Consider the following 24,774-nt stretch of genomic DNA (forward strand, 5'->3'; position numbering starts at 1 on the left):
AACTTTCTTCATGCCTTTATCCATTTTTCGCAGCAATTCTACTTTTTGTTTGATGGACATTGAAACATGTAGATCCTTCGGCAACTCCAGAATCGGAAACTCTTTTTGACATAATCGAAATTTCAAGCTTACTTTTTATAAAATTGCTCTGCAAAATAGTCTACTTAAATAGTCAGCAAAAAATAATAAGCCGGATCCAATTAGAAGATTAAGGAACAATGCAATCTGCAATATTAACTGAAATAGATAATTAGATAATTTTAGCCTAGCTTATACCGTCCGTTATACATTCAACGTGCATGCGTAAAGGTATTATGCGCATGCGTAAACGCTACGCATACGCAGAAAGTTTGTAGCTTTGAGGTCTGGATTATAGATCATTCCGGATTAAAGACTTTGTACTGTATTTTAAAATGATGGTAAAAATTTTATAGATTATAACTCACCATTTTTTTGAAAAATTTATAAAAATTATTTAAAAATACAGATTTTAAAAATAAATCATAAAAATAGGCGAATTTTATTTAGAATGAACCTAATCTCGAAACATTTAAGAAAAAATCAAATAAGATTAATTAAAAAAAGCGATAATAATAAATATATATCAAATTCAATTAACACTGAGGAGATAAAATTTTGAAAGCTAATTTTTTTATAAACAACTCGTGTGATTTTTACAAAACTTGGCAGTTTGGCATAATTTGAATCCTAGAATCGAAATACGGTAAAAAATTGGCATGTCATTTCAGAAAAAGTCCGATTTTGTATCAAAATACTTATATTAGAACAATGCTTTATATAAATCTAATACATACTTAAGTCGCACTTTCGAGACATGAAAAATGCAAGTTGAATTTTGTCCCTCAGCCCAGTAGAATGGGAGATATAGAACTGTTACTTTTTTTTTTTTTTTTTTCCGCAGTATACATTTTGAGATACAATAAGTTTTGGTTCCAATTAACTGCAATAAACTGAATAATGCAATTAAATAAGATGTGGCTTTTCTAGTTTTTTAGATTATTTAAAAGTTATTTTCATATTATACAAACTACTATAACGAAATTATAAAGCAATAGAGCTTCTTTGCTCTCTCACCAATTATTCGCAAACATTCATGACACATTCATTTCTTCCAAATTTTTCTTTTGCATATACAATTTTGTTCATTATTTATTGGAAAAAATCTAATTTTTACAGTCTATATATAGGTTCTATATGTTTTACTTTCTAAGATAAAATCATTCTTGTTTCTATTTTAAAATAACAGGACTAATCAACCAACATAATGCAGGGACTGCCAAATCAATTATGACTTGTAAGAAAATGTAATAGCTATGAAATACAATAAAATGAATTTTTTTTTCCAAGATACATGAAGAAAAAATGAATTTTTAAAATTCTGTATTGCTAATTTTCGCATTCAAACTTCTTCAGGGTTTTGTATGCATTTCTGCACACAAAAATTAAGTAATTTAAGGATAATTAATGAAAAAAAAATTCAGGACCTATCAGCAAAGGGAAATCAATAAACTAAAGCTATTATCTGTACCTGAACTTCATTTTTGTAATACCATTCATTCTAAGAATAAAATAAGTCTAAAAGTAGGACTCATTATTATTAAACATAATTTAACACTTAATATAGCTACAAAACAAATTCGAGAACAAAATTAAATTTGTAATATTTAAACAAATTTGAGAATAAAATTAACTTTGTAATATTTATCAAAGTAATTAGCATTAAATTACAAAATTCCTCCAAAATTTATACTTAATGTTTTACACTTATTATAATCCTACATTTTTAATAAGTGACATTTCAGTTTTACTAACAACTAATTTAATGTTGATTTTTCCCCCTTTTTTAAATCCCTCGTTGCGTCAGATACTAGTTCAGTCCAGAAGTTTATGCGAATTTTATGTCAAGAGGCACAGATTAAAATGAGAAGTAAAATCATAACCAGCATGATTCGTAACAGAAGCTTGGCTGTTGCCACCATTGCTACTTGCTAAGAGAGAGAGAAAGGGGCACTGATCTGAATAGATATGAACACATCACTGACAAGATTGATATATGTTGAAAGTTAAACGTACTTCATTTGTCTGACCCAGTAAGTATATAGCTTCACGTACAGTTGTTGTGTTAATTAAATTCAGTTAAGATACAGTTCAAATAAGCCATTGAAGCACCAGATGTGGTAAGCTGTTTTATATTATTTAAGTATCATTAACTGTAAGGAATAAAGTTTAAGTTATTTTTTACACTTTTGTGCTGTATCTTACATCCACAGTAAGGATTAAGGAAAAACAATAACTCATCTTAACACGCAGAGAAAACGTCTAAGGGTGAGCAATTAACTGCAAATGCTTATATACATAGTTTCCCGAGTGATTATATATTTACGTAATTTCTAAAAAATACCTGTTAAGAAACACTAGTCAAGTCAAAATTTAAGAACATTTTACAATTTGAAATATAGATAATTAAGCATGTACTTTATGATATTGATTCTATAAAAATATTATGATAATTACATGAAAAAAGCTATAAAATATGTATGCTTCGTAGCAAAAACATATAATTAAATAGTTATTCATCTCTTTAATTCAGAAATTTTCAAGATATTTTAGCTAATTTACATCAATTTTCTTCTCTTTAGTATCTTTCTTGTTTCAGTAAGCAAATCAATGCTCCCACTAGTCTCCATTTCATCCTCTATCTGTTTATGTTTTAATGATATATCTTTGAAGAAAATTTTCTTTCTCTTGATGCAATCAATTTCTTTCTCAATACTACTGGGGAGCACAATTCAGGATCCTAACTACTTCTAAATCAATTTACACATATAGAAACAATATTTCGATAAAAAAACTCTTAATATTCTATTCACACATAGACACATAAATATTCTTATTTAAACCTTTACCATCCTAATCAAATTTACAAAATTAAAATGATACAATATACTAACAACAAAAATCAGAAACTTACATTGTGATTGCCATGTTTTGTTACATCCATTAAGGAAAATGAACAAACATCCCCAACTCCTGCAACATCCACAGTAAAACTTCGAAAAAAGTCCACAATATCTAAAGCTCTATGTCGCAGATGAAATATAAGTATATAAGGAGTAATTAAAGGACTAAACAATTCTTCTAAAAGATAGGTCTGCAAATAAAAATATTTTTTGTAAATTAAATATAACACATGGATATATAACTTTAAAAAAAATAAAACCAACATTTAAACTTAAATTTAAGAAACTCCATTACTCTAAACAGTAAATCCTGCTGCAAAATAGGTTAAATTAACAGTATACACATAAAAGACATAACTCATATTTATTACGAAAATCTGTACTCATAAAATAGATCAATCATCTTTTAAGAGATAAAGGAAATTATTTGTATGTCAGTATTCAGAATATCAATAAAATGTGAGAAAAAATTTACTTACCTAAATTTGAACAAAGAAAAATTATTAACAGATTTACACTTACAAATTTATATTGGAAAAGATGACTTAATTCATCTCTAACAATGGACGTATGAGCCAATTTTTTGAAGTGATCTGGCACATAATGAACATCTGCTATCATCTTTTGCATCAGCTGATTAGGTAGGAATACTGCATTCTGAAAATGCAATATACCGTTAGCACTTTTTTTTAAATATATAAAAGATAAAATAATTCAAAAATACAATCTTCCATTACTTTAAGAGAAGAGGAAAGTACACACACATTGAATATGATATTCATTATGAACAAACTTAATTACAGAAATTTATCTAAAAATCCATTGGTCTATAAGTATTAACATCTTTCAAATATAGCTGTGCAAATCAAAAATAAGTTCATTAAAATAACCCATTAAATTATGTAGCAAGCCTAACCCTAATAGAATTATCATTTTCATGTAGAAACAGAAAATTGATCACTTCTTTATAATGATGAGTGATAAATGTTACAGTAATATGTGATGTTTTTGCAGCTGTTAATAAAAAGGGTAATCTAAAGAGGCATTTTTGACCTCTACATAACAAATATCACACAGTTTATCCACAAAATGAGAAAAAATAAAAGTAGGCATTTTAAAGATGAATTAAAAGTTCAACAAATTCACACTCAAAATGGATGTATTAAAACAGAGAGAAAGGTCAGATAAGTAAAATTAAGGCTGTTCTGCCAATCTGGGCTTAAAGTTTTTGAAATAACGATGACCTACTGAAATAATGTATCATGACTAGGGCATTATTCAAAGTAAGCCATATGTTAGCAAAAATATACCATTTTCCGTACAAAGTATACCGTTTTCCAACAAGGAATTTACAAAAGAAAATTTCTTCAAAATGTCAGATTCTCTTTTTAATAATTTTAGGAACAAAAGTGGAATTGCTGCAAATACAGATCTGCAGCTATCTTGAAAGTAAATAAGTAAAAATATAAGAACACAGATATATAACAACATTAACAGATACTTTCCCCCCCCTTTCAATTTGACAAATTAACACATTTTAGTGATACAGCACAATTGTTTATTTTTATTCATAGGGTTTTTAAAAATTGTAAAGAAGAATTGTTGGTTATGATTTCTCAGGGGAGGACGCTAAAGGTGTAGCTTTAAAAACCTCTTCACTGATTTCAAACTACCTCTTTTAAATTAGTTTCATAACATCAAGATGGAGCAGTAGCAATAATAGAAAACACAAAATGATTTATAACTCAAATGTCAAAATGATGACATTCCAAAGTTTGTGAGCTAACACTACATAATTTACCAACAAGTGTCAGGCAGCAAAAGATTAAATACAAAAGAAATAATGAACACAGCATTTACAATTACTAATTCTATTAAAGAAAGTTTTTTTTTTTTTTTTTTTAAATGGTATTCCTTCCAATTGCAACTTTAAGAAAGACAGCCAGAATTATTATTACAACTCATGTAAGGTGGCTAAGTATAGATGCAAATTTCTGCAAAATTTGGGGAATTTTTAAGCAAGAAAAATAATTTTCCTGAACAGTAAGGATGAAGATAGTGCAAATTTAAATAAGGAACCTTGGCTTAGTGGTTCATGTTTCTTATAGATTTTACATCAAAATTAAGTAATTAAAATTTAGAATTGCAAGGATGAAAAACAAGACAACAACTGAAATTATTAGAAGCACTAGCGGGCAAGCCCGCTTTTCATTGTTCATGAGTTCCCATTGTAATTTCGCCGGTATTCGAAAGTTGGACCGAACTGCCAGTGTTTAGAGTGGTTTTGCGAGGGCTGCGTCCGCTTTATTCATGCATGCATCTTAAAGATACTGCATACACGATACACATGCAAAGAATCATGAAAACCCCCATGCACCCAGCCCGCTGCCCGGGATTCGAAAGTTGGAACGAACTACCAGTGTCCAGCGGTTTTGAGTGGGCTGCGCACACTTTATTGAAGTATGCATCCACAATATACTGCACACATGACACACATGCGGAAAATCACGAAAACACCCATAGAGCCAGCCCGTCCGCCTTTATTTGAAAGTTGGTCCGAACTACCAGTGTTCAGCGATTTTACCCGGGCTGCGCCCGCTTTTTTCGCGTATCCATCAAAAAGATACTGCATAAACATTACACATGCGGAAAATCATGAAAACACCCATGCAGTCAGCCCGCTCACCGGGATCGAAAGTCGGACCAAACTACCAGTTTTCAGCGGTTTTTCACGGGCTGCGCCAGCTTTATTCACATATTCATCCACAAGATACTGCATACACATTACACATGCGGAAAATCACGAGAACAATCATGGTGCCGGCTTGTTCGTCTGGATTCGAAAATTGGTCCGAACTACCAGTGTTCAGCGGTTTTTCGCGGGCTGTGCCCGAACTGAAATTATTAGAAGCATTAACATATACAAAACAGAATTTAATATGCTAACATATCTTCTATAATACAGTTTGAATTACTTTCCAAATATGCCCAATCACCTACAAAAACATCAAAATTATAATTATAGCACTGAAAAATATGTTGCAGAATTTATGAAGAGTGGCTAAAGATTATGAGGTCAGACTTGTTGATTATGAAAATGTTGTTGGATAGTTATCTGTCTTTTTATTTTAAAAAGGATTTATATGCAAAACATAGCACCTCAAAATGTTTTTACACATTTAACAATGGGAGGGGGAATAGAAAATGAAATCATAACACTCCAAACTGATCCCACCTTACAAACAAGAGAACTTCATGAAAATTTTAAGAAATACATCAATCAAGAAAAGTATCCGAATATGACTAAACATAGTGAATATATTGTTTTGGTATATATGTACATATGCATTTATATAGCAAAATATGCATGTAGCAAAACTCTTTTTTTAGATCTACATGCTTATGTGAATCAGCTTTTCATATTTAATGCTAATGGCAACTATCATTGTTTAATATTTACTAATTCCCTTACTGAAGATTCACAATCATTTACCTTTGTTTGCTACACACCAAATTATGAATGTTTGACTGGAGACAAGCAGGCAAAGATATCAGATTAATGATAAGATAATAAAATTATCTTATCATTACTGTACTTCTTCTGTTGCTGCTTTTCAGTTAATAAATATGATTAATAAAATATCACATTGGTTCAACACCCTCTTCCCCATCGTAACTTAATAAAAAACACACAAGTGTAAATGTATTAAATACCAAGATTTTAATTAGATCCCGATACATTTTAAAGAAAAAAGTTATCTCTGATATATATATATATATGTATACAGAGACACTTTCAAAATAATTCCATTGTATGATGATAAATTCCTGCTAGCATTTATACAGCTTCTAGAAGCACTGCTTTAGGCCAGCTTTTTCCAACCATTCTTAATGTTACTTTTAATTAATGCTTTGATCTTCTTTTACTCGATCGCTTAACATAAATTTCTTTGCAGATTTTGTTTCATCAGTGGAATGGAGTAAAAATTGTAAGGACTTAACTCAGATGAATAACAGGATAAATATGGAAGCACTTCAGTACCATTTATGGCAAAATCTTTTCATGATGATTAAAGATATGTGCATAGTCATGAAGAAAATAACTATCTGCTTCTCCATATCTTACACACATACATCTCCAATATCTTACACACAAAATACAGAAGCTTAACTAATGAAGAAACTCATCAACTATTGATAAATGTAATGAAAAATTTGAGCTGAGCAAAGATAAAGATGAAATGAATACTGAAAATGAGCACAGCAGCAAATCTGAGCATTACACAGTAGAAATTATGAAACAGATAATAGTCTTGAAGAAAACTTTTATATAACAAAGAATAATAATAATAAATTATATTAAATGGCATAAAACACTATGTAAATTTTCAAAAAATTATTACTGAAATATAATATTAAAACTTCTTACAATAATGTTAATTTTTTTAAGCTAACATTTAAGCATAACATTTTAAGCTAATCATATTTACATTCACGAAATGCTTCCTTTCTTCCTATGAAGGAAGGGGGCCATATTAAAATTTCTTACAGCAACATTAATTTTTTTAAGCTAACATTTAAGCAAATTATATTTTGCATCCATGAACCCCCCTTTTTTTCCCGTAGAGGAAGGGGGCCAAAGATAACGGAAAATGTGCTAACATAAGTAATATGTTTGTTTAAATGGTGTTAAGATCTTCCACTAAAATGCACTAGTAAATCTTTGATAAGCAAGTAACCATAGTTATGTCCTCAACAATATGACAACCATGGTGAACACATCACAAAACAAAACTGATGTTTTCTTCAGTTTGTGCAGACACAGTCAACCAAAGGATTCTCACTCTTTTTTTAAATGATGAAAGCACTTAAAAATCTTCAATCTCACCATTGTAAACTGCACAAAAAGGGGGGGCACAGTTCTATATCTCCTGTACTACTAAGCCGATCAATGAAATTTAACTTGTGTTTTTTATGTCTTGAAAGCTCAACTTAGGATATGTATTAAATTTATACATAGCATTGTTTTGATATACATATTTTGACCAAAAAACTGGACTTTTTCTAAAATGACATGCAATTTTTTTTCCATATTTCAATTCTACAATTCAAACTGCCCAGTTCTGTAAAAATCGCACAGGTAGATTTATAAAAAATTAGCTCCTCAATGTTAATTGAATATGACATATATTCATTAATCTCTTTTTTTTATTACACTTACTTGATTTCTTCTTCCAGAATTCAAAATTTATGCTTAATCCAAATATATTTCTCCCTTTTTTAAGATTTATTTTTAAATCATTTTTATAAATTTTTTGAAACAATTTTGAATTATAACCCATAAAATTTTTACCATCATCTTAAAGTAGATGTATTTCTAAGCATACCAAGTAAAAAATTAAGAGTTTTTTATTCAAAATTTCCTAAGATATACAAGACTTTACATACTGGCATGTTTAGAAATTTGGCATATTTGTTATAAGCAACAATAACACCAAATGTGGTTTATGCACTTTGTTTAAATTATCTGATAATATAAACGATGGCCGTTTTTTACTCATGTGCAGCAAAAAACAGGAAAGGAAAATAGGTTGCTATAAATTGAGAAATTCACCAAGTGAATTATTCTTGGCGCTTATTAAGCTTTTTTTTTTTTTTTTTTTTTTAAATTTTGATACCCTTTAGATCATAACTGCTCTTTATTTCATAAATTATGGTTTCATATTTTTAATTGTTTAATTTCTGCATGCCATCTTACCAGATTTAAATTGATGATCTATAATCTGGAAAAACCCTTAATCCGGAATCGCCGAAGTCTCAACGAGTCCGGATTACGGACTTTGTACTGTACAAATATATGGAGGGATGAACTTGCTGTTTGCTAAATAACAGCTTAATACTTTACTCTGCAGCATAATACACAGCATGTTGAAAGTTTCAGTACTTCTACATAAATGTCTTGAGATTTAATTTGGAAGAAGGGGGAAAAAATCATTATCCACTACATTTTTTTTATATGTTTCAGAATTTGATTTAAAATTTAAAAATGGGAATTTTTTATTAATTCACTGCTTGCTTGGAATCAAACATGGGATCTCAAAATTAATCAATTAAATATACTAACTATTATGCCACAATAACACAAAAAGGACTGTTTTTAATTTCTTATTTCTATACTAACTAAAGAACAGGCTCAAGCAATCAACCCAAAGTTTGTGAAAAATTATTGTCTATCATTTTCAGTTCTGATTGCAGTTGTGCAGACAGTAGTTCACTTAGCAAGAAACCTTGAAAAATTAAGTTAACTAGGTTCATAGCTGAATACATATCTCTGATTTAAATAATTCATGTTAACTGTTATATTCCAAGAGCACAGAGAACAGATGTCTTTAATTTGTTATAGGGTGACAATGCTTTCAATATAAACAAATAAATAAATAAGAAAACTAAGTTTGATCTTTCAAACATCAACCTTATTAAAAGATCTTTCTGTTAGCTTAACAAGATTCAGACCTATTTGTCGGAAATAGATAGGTATTTTATTTTAATTTTAATGTACCACATCTAAAGTTGTATGCTATCCCCCTTTTCCTTATCAGTTCATTAACAGTCACACGTGGACAATGATCTTAGTGACAGAATGAGTAAGTGGCCAATAAAATTCAGTCATAATTGCTAATAAATGCTTAAAAAGCATCTTGAATGGTTACTTATGAGCAGTAATCTCAGAGATGAGATGGATAAACAGCTAATGAATTCGGTTAGAATAGCTAAGGAACACTTATCAAGCATATAACTGTGAGGAAAGGAAAAAAAAAAAAAAAAAATGTAGCAATCTGAAAAAGGTGTGTGAAATTTTAAAGCTTCAGAAATAAAATATTTCAGCTTAGGATTTGTTACATCAGATCTTGTTTTCAGAGGAGGAAAAAAAGGCTCTGAGCAAGTATTTTTGCACAGTTAGAATTCACTACACAACTTCAACTCAAAGCAAGTTATGCCTATAGCAGCTTCAGAAAAGGTAACTCTCTAAAGCAAATTATTTTACTGCTAATGTCTTTCTTGCAATCCAATGTACGATATAAAAGCTGCAAAGCTGTGAATTCGTTTAAAATATTGCTATATTTTAAGACCTGCACATATTTCTTTTTACAAATTAATAATTTCCATGATTCATGGAAGTTTTCTTTCTTTTTCTTCTTTTCTTCAAGTAAGACATGATTATAATTTGCCTCTTACTTAATGAAACTTTCAGTAAATGCAAGTGTAGGATCAAATCTTGATTTGCTAAGTCTCAAACTCTTTCTTTCAATAATGATATTTTTGTTTACATCAAATTTCCTATTAGAATTCCTAATAAGTATATTGTATAGTAACAGAAATTTATTAGGATAATAAGGGTTTAAGAAATTTTTAAGCCAGTCAAAATCTCCAGAGAGAGAGCTATTTTTAGAGCATCACAGATTTAAATATATATATATCTATATATATATATATGTTTATCATTTCTGTTTATAAATACATTATCTTACCTCATCAGGCACAAAAGATGACAAGCACATGAAAAGGATTGTTCCAAATCCAATTAACATTATCACAAAATTAAACAGCAATATTTTTTCTTTCACAAGACCCCAAATTATTAAGCAAACAACCACAGATCCTGTTATTTGAGCAAGACCTCTATAAGAAAAGAAAGAAAGATAAAAACTTAATTTTTTTTTTTTTTTTTTTTTTAAATCTGTGACAGTACACAGTAGAAAAATAAATATAACACTTAATCATTTATTACGAGGTATACAAGTACAAGAATACACTGATACACACACTTAATGCATAAAAATTGAGTATATGCATTTAAAACTATATCCAAATGGATTTAAAATATAATGTTCTCTTATTTGAACTACTGTAACTAAAAATTGTACATTTTTTACATTCTTATAAAATTACTGTAAAACAAACACATTATGCAAGATAAGTTCGACATTATATTCCAAATATACAAAAACATTTTAATATTCATTTAAATCATGGTAAGCTTATATTCATTTCAGCTAAAATTAATAAAAACATCTGATATTATAAATTAATCAAGTTAAGCAATTTTATGACAAATATTAAAAAATTTGCTTCAATACATCAAGTGCAACCATCAAATAAATAATCATCTAATGCTTGTGCAATTAAAATCTATGATTCTGTTTCTAAAATTTATTTATGTTTGTAAAATTAAAAATAACACACACTTGCCAACCTATGACACTCAAAAATCAGAAGAATTTTTTAAGAAATCAGGAGATTTTTCACAATGTTAAAAAGACTTTTTAAATGATAAAAATATAGTTTTTAATAATGAATTAACTTTAAATAGCTACTAATTCTTAAAGGCAAGCGACACAAAAATATCTTACACATAAAAAACATTTTTATTACTTGCATCATTTAAGAAAACAAATATTTAAGAAAGCAACAAAAAAAAAAGGGGGAGGGGCACTTCAATCATTTTTTGTACAAATGTTATGAACAGTGGCAGATTTTGCTTTCGTTATGAAAGAAACTTCGTAATTTTGTTCATAGCAATTGCCACGTAGGCCTGCTTTCGTTAATAAAAGTTTTTCTAATGTGTCATTACTAATATTAGATCTAAATTTAGTCCTCGTTTTTGCAACAACACTGAAAATACTCTCACACTCCGCATTACTATGGGGAACTGTCAAGATGGCCAAAATAATTCTAGACAGTTCACTACATTTAAAAATTCCATCATCACCTTTCAGTTTTCCAATTTAACTCCACTAGGTGTCAATACTAGCTGATTTTATAACTTCATCCAAGTTTTCTAATTGTAAACTGCAAAATTGTGACTGCAATATATCAACTTATATTTGTCTTATGAAAGTTCTTTCACTACTACTACGAGCTCCTATTACCAAATCTTCATCTTCCTTCTGATTTTCTATTTCACCATAAATCACATCATATATAGAATTACAAAACGAAATTCTATATATTTTTCAAACCCATTTCCTTAACAATTGCACCTGTTTTGGTCCTTGCATTTCAGTCTTTCTTAGCGATTTTACTATCGGGAAACATTTTTCTAAATAAAGCTGTAGCATGATCCGATGCATTCAGTGGCAGGTTGTGCTCCAGTAAAAAGGCAGAGAACAGACATTCTGCCTTAATAACCTTTTGGTCCTTTGTTTCCAAAGAAAAAAAAAATTTTTTTTTTGAAACAACTCATGTTGTCCTTGTGTTTTTGTCTACGCACATGTTTGAGAACATCCGCCCTTCCACCATACGAAATCGAAAAATCGCAACGACAGATGGTACACATCGCAAATTTATTACATTTCTTTGAGGAGATAATGGAAGGAAAGTCAAATGTGTCCGATTTTTGAAACGTACACGAGTATTTCACCTTTCTTGCAGACATAACAAAAGATGATAATTTCTAAAAGTATTTCCCGAAGGCACGTGTACTCACACAACTCAGGACAAGATGAATGAAATAACTAAAGAGCATCTAAATAACAGTCTTGAGCTTGCTTTGTGCTCATTGGCTAATATATGCCAGATGACATGCAGTGGAGCTCAATGCCCATTGGAGAACTGGAGTGACATTTCTGGATACGTATGCTCTCACTCACAAAGCAGAAATTCTCATCTGATTCGCAAGGTTTTGTTTTAGATATAATCCAGAGAAAATTCAATTGCTTTTAGACGCGCAAAATCACTTTTTTTTTTTTTTTTGTTCATATAACGAAGTATTAAGCCAAGTTCCATAAAAGTGAGAAATTTTAAGAATAAGAAAAAGTCGGGAGAAATATATTATAAATCGGGTTGGCGGAAGAGCGGTCAAAAAGCGGGAGAGTTGGCAACTCTGATAACAATAGCACGAGAAATAATAAAACTTAAAACTAAAGCTTTTTTTTTTTCAAAAGTTTTTTTCATATCCTTAATCTGTTACCTTTAAGTTATTTTTGTGCAATTATTTGTGTCATGAATATACTGTATATTATAGAGAAAATTTAAAAGGGGTCAATGAAGAAAACCATTCTTTTGAAAAGAATTGATGCAAGAAAAAGGTTGGGAACCCCTGGTTTAAATTAGTGGCACGTTGCATAACAGAAAAGATAACCGTTTGTGTTATAACATTATTATTTCCTTTTTGTTTATTTTTTATTATTTCCAGCATCCAGTGAAAGATATATCACATAGAAAGTAAAAGAAGTTTTGGTACTTTTCCGTTTTGCCGGCGCAAACCAATTCTCTAACGAGAATACACTAGCAAAGCACTGCGGTTTTAGGTAATTTCTGAGTAAGCCATTTGTACGAATTGAAATAATTCTCGTATTTAAACTTGTACTCCAAATTGAGATTTAACTTGAAATTAATGTAGATAATTACTGAGAGAATTAGATTTTTGCAGCATAGTTTACGTGAGATGAGATCATTTGGGGTCACGTGATACGAACCGGCGAATCAGGATGTTGAACCACGAAAGCATAGTTAATTCTTAAATTGATGTCTTTTTACAAATTTATTGCCTTTATTTATTGGCTTTTTACAAAATGTTAAAACCATATTAAAATGTTTATGCTTTCAAATTAAAAAAATTCTTAGAACTAACATTTGTTAACATTTTTTATGTGCATGCTGAATGCTGTTGCCAACAAAGTCTGCTTGGCGAGTTTTGGGCAGGCCAAACAGAAAAGTACCGAAGTTTTAATATACCTCTAATATAATCAACGAATTTTCTTTTATTGATGCAATCTATTTTCTATTAAACTACACAAATGTTGCTGATGATTTATTAACCCAAAGAAGAGTTAGCCCAGAAGGGCTATTAATTGCATTTTGACATTATGCGTCGATTCACTATAAATGTCGGATCACTTTTGAAATTGTTGCCACCAAATATTATCACCCTGTATTATATTTAAAGAAATTAAATAATATTCTTCATTTCTCACATTGTGATAAACAACAGCACCTAGATTCACCAGATTTTTAATAATGTACATATCCACCCAAATATGGGCATCTGGAAGCCCGAATTTGAAATTTGTTTTATTATCTATATAATATTTTGTAAAGCATTTATGAGTTTTTTATTAAGAAACACGATTTCAAAGCGAGAAATGATAACACTGTACAGGAAAAAAAAGAACATTTATATCTCCAGCACACGAGACTGTGTATCATAAATTCTAAAGATATACTCTTTTGAATATTTTGCGATATTGCTGTTGGACTGAATTTTATGGTTTAAGTACGAAGAACATGATATTTAATAAATAGAGTTAACACACAAAACGTTAAAAAAATGCCCCTTAGGATGTAATATAAAATTTGAAGGCTTTCAGATTTCCTTTTTTTTTTTTTTTGTATGAAGTATAGAAAGTATTATAACCATGAAAAATTCTGGTACCATACTGCAACAAAAATATCCATTCTGAGTGCTGCTAAATGGAATTTAACAATATTTTTGCATGATTAACTGTACAAATGGACAGAATAAAGGACTCTTTTTCCCCAAACTAATAATAAAACTGATTTAAAATGAATTCAGAATTTGTGGCATTTGTATGTACATATGCACATGTATGTATCTCGCATAAATCAAAAAGGAATAGCCTTAGAACATTGAAATTTTGTTTGTGGAATGTAGATGTGCACCTCCCTTTTTGGCTGCAATTGGGCACACCAAAAGTATATAAATATATATATATATCCACTCCGTTACTCAGCTCCATGTGCTCAGTTTTTTTTTATTCTTATATGTTCATAAATTGTGCCTTTTTCCCTTTGCAAATGATTGAATTATGTTGTTCTTATCTTCTGGTTAAGGTTTTTATGCTCTTAGTTAACCTGCATGTTATAGCTGTAGAATTATTAACAATTTAAAAGCTGTTTAAGTGTGATTAAGCCTAATTTTTTTTTAAACCACAACAGCCATATTTGTTTACATTTGAAACTTAGCAGAATAGTGGCTTTGTTGCCAAACTAAGCTTCGCAACAACAAAGATAACGTCTTCTTTTATTATTGCAAACTAAATCATGCTTAATCCATTATCAGGTATTCCTCCTGCTTTTGTACTGTAGTGGTCAGCACACTCAATGTGTATTCGAGAGGCCCGTGGTTGAGTCCCGGCAAAACCATTGCTCATTTTTCCTCTCTCCTGCTTTCAAAAACACTTAATGTCAGTGGGTGCCCCAACTAAAAGGGTGGTGGATGATGATTCTCTTCACCCCAGAATATGGCGACTGGGTCCCCTAATCTCAAGTTGCCTTTTAAAAAGGGGGGTATATAAGGTATTTCTTCAGTCATCTTAGCATGCCTTCGTAGTGTAGTGGTCAGCACGCTCGATGCATATTCGAGAGATTCGTGGTTCGAGTCACAGTGAAGGCGTTGCTTAATTTTTCATCTCTCCAGCTTTAAAATAATACCTGATATCTCTACACCATTCTGGAATAATCATTTACATTATTAAATTATCCATATACCGACTCAGCATAAAGTCCACAACAAATTAAGTCAGTTTCTACACCTTCAGTGTCTTTGTGCAGAGTGGGACCAAAAGGAAACTTCTAGCTTTGTGCACCGAAAAATCTGCCTTTTTGCCTGCTAGCTGAATTGCTTGTTTTTGTGCAGAAATACTAATTTTAATTGAAAAAAAAAGTTTTAACTGTATTTGGTATTTTATGTTTTTCTATATCTTTCAATTTAAATATTTTGAGTTTTTAAATATTTTTGCTTAGCCGTGAAGTGAGAACTGAATTAATTGAATGAGAAATAAATCTTTAATGAGATTCGAGGGAATAAGTGCTTCATATTAGCAGCAAATATCATTGCCAGTCTGAGTGAGCAGAGGAGAATGTTTACGAGTAGCGCATTAGACAAGTGGTGCATTAGACAAGTGGCGCTGAATCATCTGTGAAAAACTGTTTCCTTTTTATTTGTTTAATTTCTTTTATACATTGTTTTAGATTTATTACAGTACTCAAATAGAACATATGGCAACAATTAGATATTCTTCAGATGATATAACTTTTGTGCATTCTGAGTTATAAAATGAATGAAATGTAACACTGTTAAGTGAAACTACCGCCACAGCATCTCCATGGTAAATCAATATAATGAATTTTAAAGAGTGCATTTATTCTATTGAGGTTTATGTGCTATCGATGAAGTATTGGGTTGTTCGGAAAGTAATTTCATTTTTTCCCGTCAGAAGACTTAATTACATTTTTTTGAAACCAACTTCACACTTAAGCTGCATAACCATTATATATCTTGAGAGCTGATATTACAAGGCTTGTGTGTGAAAAAGTTCTATTAATTCTACGCAGTAGTTTTTGGTTGGTGCCCTTTTAAATATGGAGAGCAATAAGCAGCATTTTCGTCATATTTTACTTTTTTACTTTAGAAAAGGTAAAAATGCTGTCCAAGCGAAAAAAAAATTGACGGATGTGTATGGAGAAGGCGTGTTAATAGTACGCCAGTGCCAGAACTGGTTTGCAAAGTTTCGATCCGGCAATTTTGATGTCGAAGATGCACCACGGTCTGGAAGGCCGGCCAAAGCTGACAAAGATGCGATAAAGGCATTAGTTGATGCAAATCGGCGAATAACCACACGAGAGATCGGTGAGAGGTTAAATTTGTCGAATTCGACTGTTTATGGCCACTTGAAAGGCCTGGGATTAACCTCGAAGCTCGATGTGTGGGTGCCCCATGTTCTTACGGAGCGAAATTTGTGTTGTCGCGTTGACGTGTGTGATTCGCTCCTCAAACGTCAGGAAAATGATCCATTTTTGAAGCGGATTATTACTGGGGACGAAAAATGGGTCGTATACAACAATGTGAAACGCAAGAGGTCATAAAGCAGAAAAGATGAACCGGCTCAAAGCGTTTCAAAAGCCAACATTCACCAAAAAAAGGTGATGCTGTCTGTTTGGTGGGATTTCAAAGGAATCTTTTTTTTTTTTTTTTTTTTATTTTTTTTTTTTTTTTTTAGCTTTTACCTCAAATGGTAAAACCTTTACCTCAAATGAAGATGTCAAAAACCACCTGAATCAGTTTTTTGCCAGCAAGGACCAAAACTTTTATGAGCGGGGAATCATGTTACTGCCAGAAAGATGGCAAAAGGTGTTGGACCAGAATGGCCAATATATAATTTAATAAAATATTTATTCATTATACAAAAATTGTCTTTCATGTTCCCCCAAAAAAACGAAATTACTTTCCGAACAACCCAATAGAATTCAATAAGTTTAAATAAAATGCGGGAAAAAATTGTATATAATTTAATATTCCATACAAGGAAGTCATGTGGTGTACACATCAGATTTTTTATATACATATTGTAATTATCCTGCATCACAGTTTCCTTCTATGCAATATAAAAAAGAATTAATTTTGTCTTAAATTATCCATGAGGACACCAGGTTATAACAGGGTTATTTATATCTTATAACATGATATTTTAAAATAAATTTATTAAAAAATTATTTAGCAGCATACATAAGTAAAAAATATGTGCACTAAATTTTGTGATGGTCTGTCATATTACTGCTAGAATTAGTTTCACAAGTATGCCAGAGAAAACTGCCTGAAATTTAAAAGTATTACTAACCAATAATAAATAAATTTAGAAGGAAGAAGACACATTAAATGGTATGAATAAGATTAATATAGATTACTTATGGATTAAAAACTGAATTACAAAAATCGACGGTATTTCGGTGAATATATATAGTAAATGATTGGCCTAGATGACTGATCATAATTATTATTACTTTATTTTACAGCATAGTGACAAATATGGCATTTAAGAAAGAAGAAAAGGTTTACAAGATTTTGTTTTATATGAGAATTGGGGGAAGGAGGATTTACTTTCGCTCAACATGCACTGCATACGCGAATCTCTGGATTTTTGAGGTTACTGGTAACCAATGATGCTAGAAACTTGCTTTGTTTTTCTAAATGACATTCTGATTGGTTCTGTGAAAACTAACTTCACGCCAGCTGTCCGAATGACACATGATTCGCCAAGAAAGATATCGCTACCGACGTTGGCGCAAAAATCGCTCTTTGGGGGTGATTGCAGTATGAAATTCCCCAACTTTTTCAGATTTTGACTAAAATATTTCAATTCTTTGACTTTTCCTGATTTTTCATGTTTTCCATGTAATGTGGCAACCCTGTTATAAAATATTACTCTAAAGTGATTTGACATACCATAAATTCCGGCGTATAATGTGCACTTATAATTTCAAACTACAGTTTGTAGTTTATATACTATGCACATCACACTTTCACCATACAATGCACATCCTTTTCTTTATGAGGAAATATGAAAGTTGCACAAGTGATGCTCTTATTTTTCCAAGTCATTTGCTCAAAGAATTTTTCTAAGCTTTCAAACAATGGTAAACTGAATTGGCAAGTGATACAGGAGACAGTATCTGTGTGATTGATGTGAAGAACATAAAAACGGTTAACTTAAAGCAACACACGTTGAAAAATCTCACTTCCTTGTAGTTCTTTCTGACAGTGAAATAATTAAAACCCATAATTATTTTTAAAAGAAAGACAGCACAAAAATGTAATTTCAAATAGTATTTTCATTTATGTACATGTGAAAGAATGGATAGATGAAAACTTTGCATAACTGTGAATAAGAAATATTTGGCAAAAGCATATTTATGGATTCTTTAATCCAGAAAGTCTCTTAGTTTTGGACATGTTCATAATTTAAAGAAATTGTTGAAAAAGTGCAATACAGACAGGCTGTTATTCCAGGTGGATTAATACCATTAGTTCAGCCTTTAGTTATGTGTATCAATAAAATACTCGCAGAAAATTAAAAAAAACAGTGAAATATGTGAATGTTAGAAGGTGAAAAAACATTTACAAAAGGATGCACATGCATCATGCCACTCAAGAAATACAGTGTGTAAGGATAATGAAATTAAATGTGACATAATTCAGAAGTAATTTTAAAATGTAGTATTTATGGAAGAGATGATGATTATTTATTTTTCAATCATAGCAGTATCTCTCAACCTAATGGTAATGATGAAACAGAATTCAATGCTGAAGATATAATGAAAGATGAATACGACAAACTTTCATGTTATTCGTTATTGAAAATTTTTCATGAGGTATGTCATTTCTTTTTAAACAAATAGCATTCAGGTAAAATGTAGAAATATAATTTTTGTATGCTGATCTTTTCCTTACTTTTAAATCTATCATTTTTACATTTGGCGTATAATGCACACATGTAACTTTTGATCTTATTTTTTGTATTAAAGGTGTCTGTTATATGCTGGAATACACTGTAATACATAAAATAGATTTATAAAAAATTGAAACATAGTTTGATTTTTCAGAAATACAGAGTTACACTCAGTTGAAACACTTGAAAATTTCCCTCGACTGCTCTGTGACACTTTTCATCTTACTTTGAGAATTAAAATTACAAGTTTTAATAAAGTTTAATCCCTGCCAATCAAGCAGCCATAAATATTTAAAATATGTGATCTCAAAATGTCACATAATTAAACAGTCTGATATTCTGAAATTAAACTAAAATAAATAAATAAATAAAAAATTTTAAAAAGGAGGGGGAGAGAGAAAAAAAAACATCCTTACCTAGCAATTATTACTAGTAATGGGGATGAAAAGCATCTCATATATTCCCTTGCAGGTTTGTATGCTCTGCTTAATCTAAATAAATGAGATATCTGACTTAAATACACTATGTTTAAAAAAAGATTTAAAAAAAAAAAAATTCCACATGAAAAGTATATTTTTTCATAGTAACATGAAGAAATGAGAAATAAATATAATGTATTTTAAATCACTGATTTCTAAATAAAATTAAAAACATTAACATATGTGACTAAATTTCTAAGAAAAATAGGAAAAAGACTAGTTTAAAGTACACTACATCCTCTTTGAACATTCCAGCAGAATCTGATGTGACACCTATGGATTGTGCTTTAGAACTGTCAAAAAGGGCACTTTCTATACATATACTAACAAATTATAGAAAGCAGCATAAAAGGAGGGGAAAAATTTCCCATAATAAAATTTTTAAATGTGCACTTGTCACTGAAATCAGAATGCAGATTAGTAGTTATGAGAAAGGATCTTAAAATTTAAAATATGGACCCGACTCAGTACTTTAAAACATAACATTTGTATCACAATTAATTGTTAACTGTCTTCCAAAAATGCACAAAACACTCTCTGTGCATATTGATAACAATAATTTTATGTGTTTTTAAAAAATGATGCACACTTTCGAAATATGCAAAACATCACATGTTTAAAGTAGAATAAATTCCCTGAACTCATCTAGTCTTACTGAGATAGAATCGGTAAAACACAAAAGATCCAAATGTTTGCATATGCTTTAAACAATAAAGAGAAATAAATGAGTGTAATGAAGCATAATTTTTTCTAAAAGAAATCACAGATAATTAGATATTTAGATAAAATTTCCTTCAATATGTATTGCTGCATCATATGCATAACACAAAACATATGCAAATTGAATTAAAATGTCAAATTTTGTTCTGAAATTGTTTTACAATAATAACAAATAGTAATATACTAACACAATAGCATAAGCCTTGAACAGCACTAGCTCAGGTAAAAGTGTGATTCTTATTACTCTTATTCAGTAAAAGAGCATGGTAGTTCATAATGATTGCATAGATCAGCTAACTCTAGCTGAAAAGAGATGGAAGGTTTGCTGTTGTGACGGCTGGCTATGGCAATGCTAATGAAACGGATTTGTATAAAGCAGCAATCATCAGCTGAAACTTTACAAAAATTTTGAATGATAGATAGAGGATACAGAAATGCTAATGTCCTATCACTGCTACACAATTACAGGGTACCATTGCCATCACTATTACACAATCAATGTGACCTTTTAAGGGAACTGGTACAAAATCCATGCACAAGTAGACAAGTACTTTCAGAGGTCTGATCTAACACTTTGGCACTGCAAACGATCACTTCACTGGAACAATCAACCAGCAGTAAGGAGTGCATAAAAATCTGTAAGGATCACAACTACGTGAAAAATCTTAGCCTTCTTTCATGGTGCCTTAAATTTATAATCAATATAAACATGCTGCAATCTCTGCATCAGTTATCACTAAGCACTACAGCTAAGTGAAAGAAATCTGCTACATTAGTTTAGAAAACTTTCATGCAAAACTCATTAGAGTGTCCTAAATTTTCTGGATAATTAAAACACAATTTTGTTGCATTGGACAATTTTCATAAACTCATTATTACTATCAGCTTAAGTGTAAAAATCTGAAATTAAATATATTTACTCACTAAAAAAATTTGCCTCCTATACCCACTTGTTCGGTTTCTTAAAATCTCATGCACTTTGCAACTACACTCTACATTTATTATTGAATTAGTAAACTTAAAAGACTAATTAATAAAAAGAATTTATCCCTCTCAGCTGTATATGGGTGCTTTTATCTCATTGTGACATCTGATACAACTTAAAACTATTTTACTCTCTTTTTTTCCATTACGATCTGGAGAGTAAGAAAACAAATGCTGCATTATTCTATTCGGTACTTACGTATTATCGCAACCAGGTTGGCGCGATTTGTAAGTTTGAGTAAAAAAGTATGAATAGAAAGAAAATGTACATTTATTAATTACAGATAATTTTTAATACAGTTTTTTATATTATTTTGTTTTAAAATATAAAATAGCAATTAAACCCTTCCGGTTTCGAATTTGAATAAGTTGCAGAATTATTTTTTCGGCGGAAATCTTTTGGCTATTGCTTTTAGCACTGACTGAAAACCATCTTCGTCATTAACAGCTTGAGCTTGGCGCCATATAAATTCGATAAGGTATGAGTCAAGATGATGACGTGCTGTTCCTCTCTGTTTTTTGTTGCGCCATTTGGCTGAGCCCCACATGTGCTCTACATGTTGTGTGTGAACGCCCGTGTTGGGATCCACAAAGTTATATTTGTGATTAACAGTTCCATGCAGAAATCCAGCATTTTCGAACTCACTTGTATTGTATCCTTTCCAGCAATCCGAATAAATGATGCTTCCTTCCTTGATATTTTTGCAAATTTTTTCCATGAGGGTAACGGCGCTTCTGTTAGGTACAGTAACCAAAAAAGTCTCTTTCTTTTCTCGGCAAATTCCGCCGAAAACCCATTGCTGTGGTAGTACACGCCGAGTGTTATTTTTTTCTTTTTACAAATAAATTCTTTTTACAAAACTACGTATAACACATACGGCTGCCGTAAGTAGGGTCGCCAAATTTGGCGATTTACGCGAATTTTGGCCTGGTTGCGTTAGTACGTAAGTACCTTCTATTCTTGCATAAAATGAAACAAAAAGTAAATAACTGCATGTCATTTACTTCAATATTTATTTCCTTAACAATTCAAATAATAAATATTATATAAATACAGAAATTCCGAAGCAGGCGTAAAAGACTTTAGTGCATATCTAAAAGTGTTAACAGAAGAAGAATAGTGTGAGTTTTTATATTTTATTCAAGTCTTCCAGGCTTATACAACTCATATTTAAGTTGGCATATAGATTAACAATGAAAAAAAATCATTTCTATGGATTTATTTCTATGGATACTTGCATAAAAACTTACCTAGCATTCAATTCATGATCTAATTCATTAAAATGCCTAAGATACAATTTCGAATATGCTGACCACTTTCTCATGCCTAAAGAGCCAGGTTCATGACGAACAATACCAGAATATGTCACATACTCATATAAGAACTGCCATATAAGAATGGCCGGTGCAAGTACAAGGTTTATGACGCCACAAATTAATATGTTTCTTGATAATCTAAAAGAAATAATTCAAAAAAAGTATAATTCAACTGAAAATTATGAAAGTTTTAATTCTGTGAAATATATACATAAGACTAGCTGCTCAGTAAGAAAATCAAACAAACACATTCTACATGCATTACAAAATGAACAGTTTGCAATATTACAGTGTTAGAGATGAAAATGACTTTAAAAAAAGTTTAAGACTTTTTGTTTTTTTATTTGTGTACATTTTCTCTTTTCTGCATTGTTTATACATTAAAAGACGAGCTGTGATAGCAGCTTTGGTTTCCCTATAATGTTATTAATTTTAATTTATATTTTTACATAAAATCATCAAAATCAAGTGTTTTACCAAAGTTGTAAATTTTAATGACTTTTTTTCAACCGAGAATTTCCATAACACAGAATGAACTGCAATCTATTTAATTTGAAGCTACTTATTAAATATTCTGAATTATTAAAAATCTTACTGTCCAAAGTTGTTTGTTCTCTTCTCTACAATGAAGGTTTTTTAGTTAAAGGCAATAAATCTTCTAACACATACTGTAATATCTTTTTATCTATCAAAAAAGTCCTCACTAATCATACAAGTAACAAGAAAAAACAGAGACTAGAGATGTTTACTATTACTCCATAAAACCACTACACAGAATTTGCATATTATGAAGAAATTTTATGACACAAAGCTATGTCTAAGGAACAGATTATAATTTTGTGCACATGAAAGATTTGATTAAAAATATTAAAATGGCATGAAATGTAAAATTGCCATGAAACAGGAATTAAAAAAAAAAAAAATTATATACATACTCAGTTGCTACTTCTCTTCGCTTAGTATACTTTTTACACTCTTCTTTTAATGTGCCAGTTCCTTTAAAAGGGGACAGGCTACCTACAGTTTATAAACATACATATAGAAATATATCAAAAAGGTTTACTTAATAATCATTCAAAAATCCAAGCTATAGATTATCATTAAAAAGCTCACAGCTTGCTTTAAGTTACATATCAAATTCTTGCAAAGAAATAAAAAATATTTTAGATGTTTATTCTGCAATTTTTATAAGAATAAAAAACTGAATAGAACAAATATTTAAGCAAAATTATACTTTATACACAAAAAGTAAAGATAATATACGCTATCATTCTAAAGCTACAGTGCTTACTACTAAAATTTTGTTTAATGTTTTAGATTTTATCCAAAATTTATCTAGTTAATAAATAAATACAAGAAAAAAGGCCTCACAGAAAATAATTTAAATATAGTACTTGCTTGTAATTCAATATTTTAACAATGTTATTACAGAACTGCATACTTGTAAAATTTAATATGAATAACAAGTGATGAACTGATTTCTAAGTTTATTACATTCCTGGCATTCATTAGGCCTCCCTTGAGATTGGGCTACATTTTCATTATTAGGCAACTATTATATTAATATCCTACATAAACAGGCATTCATTTGAGACTTGGCAAATAAGGAATTTAAAGTTATCCATGTTCTAATGATGCTATTATTATTAATTACCACAATGAATACAAGCAAATATTTAACTTTATTATCTTTATTTACTGAACCTAGATCACAGATTTATTTATTTGCTAGTACTAAAAAAAAACCATAAAATTGTCCATTATATAGAACAATTAAAAATACTTTTCATGTAGTTACATATTTTAATGTCAGTATTTATCCATATTTATCTCCGATTTTTTTTCACACTGAAATCTGAGTACTAATTATAAATAAAACATGAACAATAATCAACTGCAGAAAGCAGATCATAAAAAATATCTGAAAGGATAAGTAATTTATTAGAGAAAAGCATATTAGTCTACTTCCTTAAGTAGAATACTTTCAAACAAAACCGAAATCGGCTCAAAATCTTGCTACAGAAAACGAACACCACAAGGCACTAA

At 30.2% G+C, this 24,774-nt stretch overlaps 1 protein-coding gene across 1 annotated transcript in view; it reads right to left on the reverse strand.

Annotated features, from left to right (window-relative positions):
• Positions 1 to 24,774, reverse strand: part of Atg9 (autophagy-related protein 9) — a 176,581-nt gene that overhangs the window by 47,992 nt on the left and 103,815 nt on the right. Inside the window, exons 10-15 of the mRNA XM_085816830.1 lie at positions 23,664 to 23,745; positions 22,663 to 22,866; positions 19,645 to 19,719; positions 10,511 to 10,661; positions 3,504 to 3,638; positions 2,993 to 3,172 (exon numbers count right to left, since the gene is read on the reverse strand). Coding sequence (XP_085672956.1) covers positions 2,993 to 3,172; positions 3,504 to 3,638; positions 10,511 to 10,661; positions 19,645 to 19,719; positions 22,663 to 22,866; positions 23,664 to 23,745 — 827 coding nt within the window. The remainder of the gene's footprint in view (positions 1 to 2,992; positions 3,173 to 3,503; positions 3,639 to 10,510; positions 10,662 to 19,644; positions 19,720 to 22,662; positions 22,867 to 23,663; positions 23,746 to 24,774) is intronic.

The sequence above is a fragment of the Stegodyphus dumicola genome, chromosome 5 (assembly GCF_044657685.1).
Source record: "Stegodyphus dumicola isolate Sdum_Otavi_A_Nest chromosome 5, ASM4465768v1".
NCBI classification, from domain to species: Eukaryota; Metazoa; Arthropoda; class Arachnida; order Araneae; family Eresidae; genus Stegodyphus; species Stegodyphus dumicola.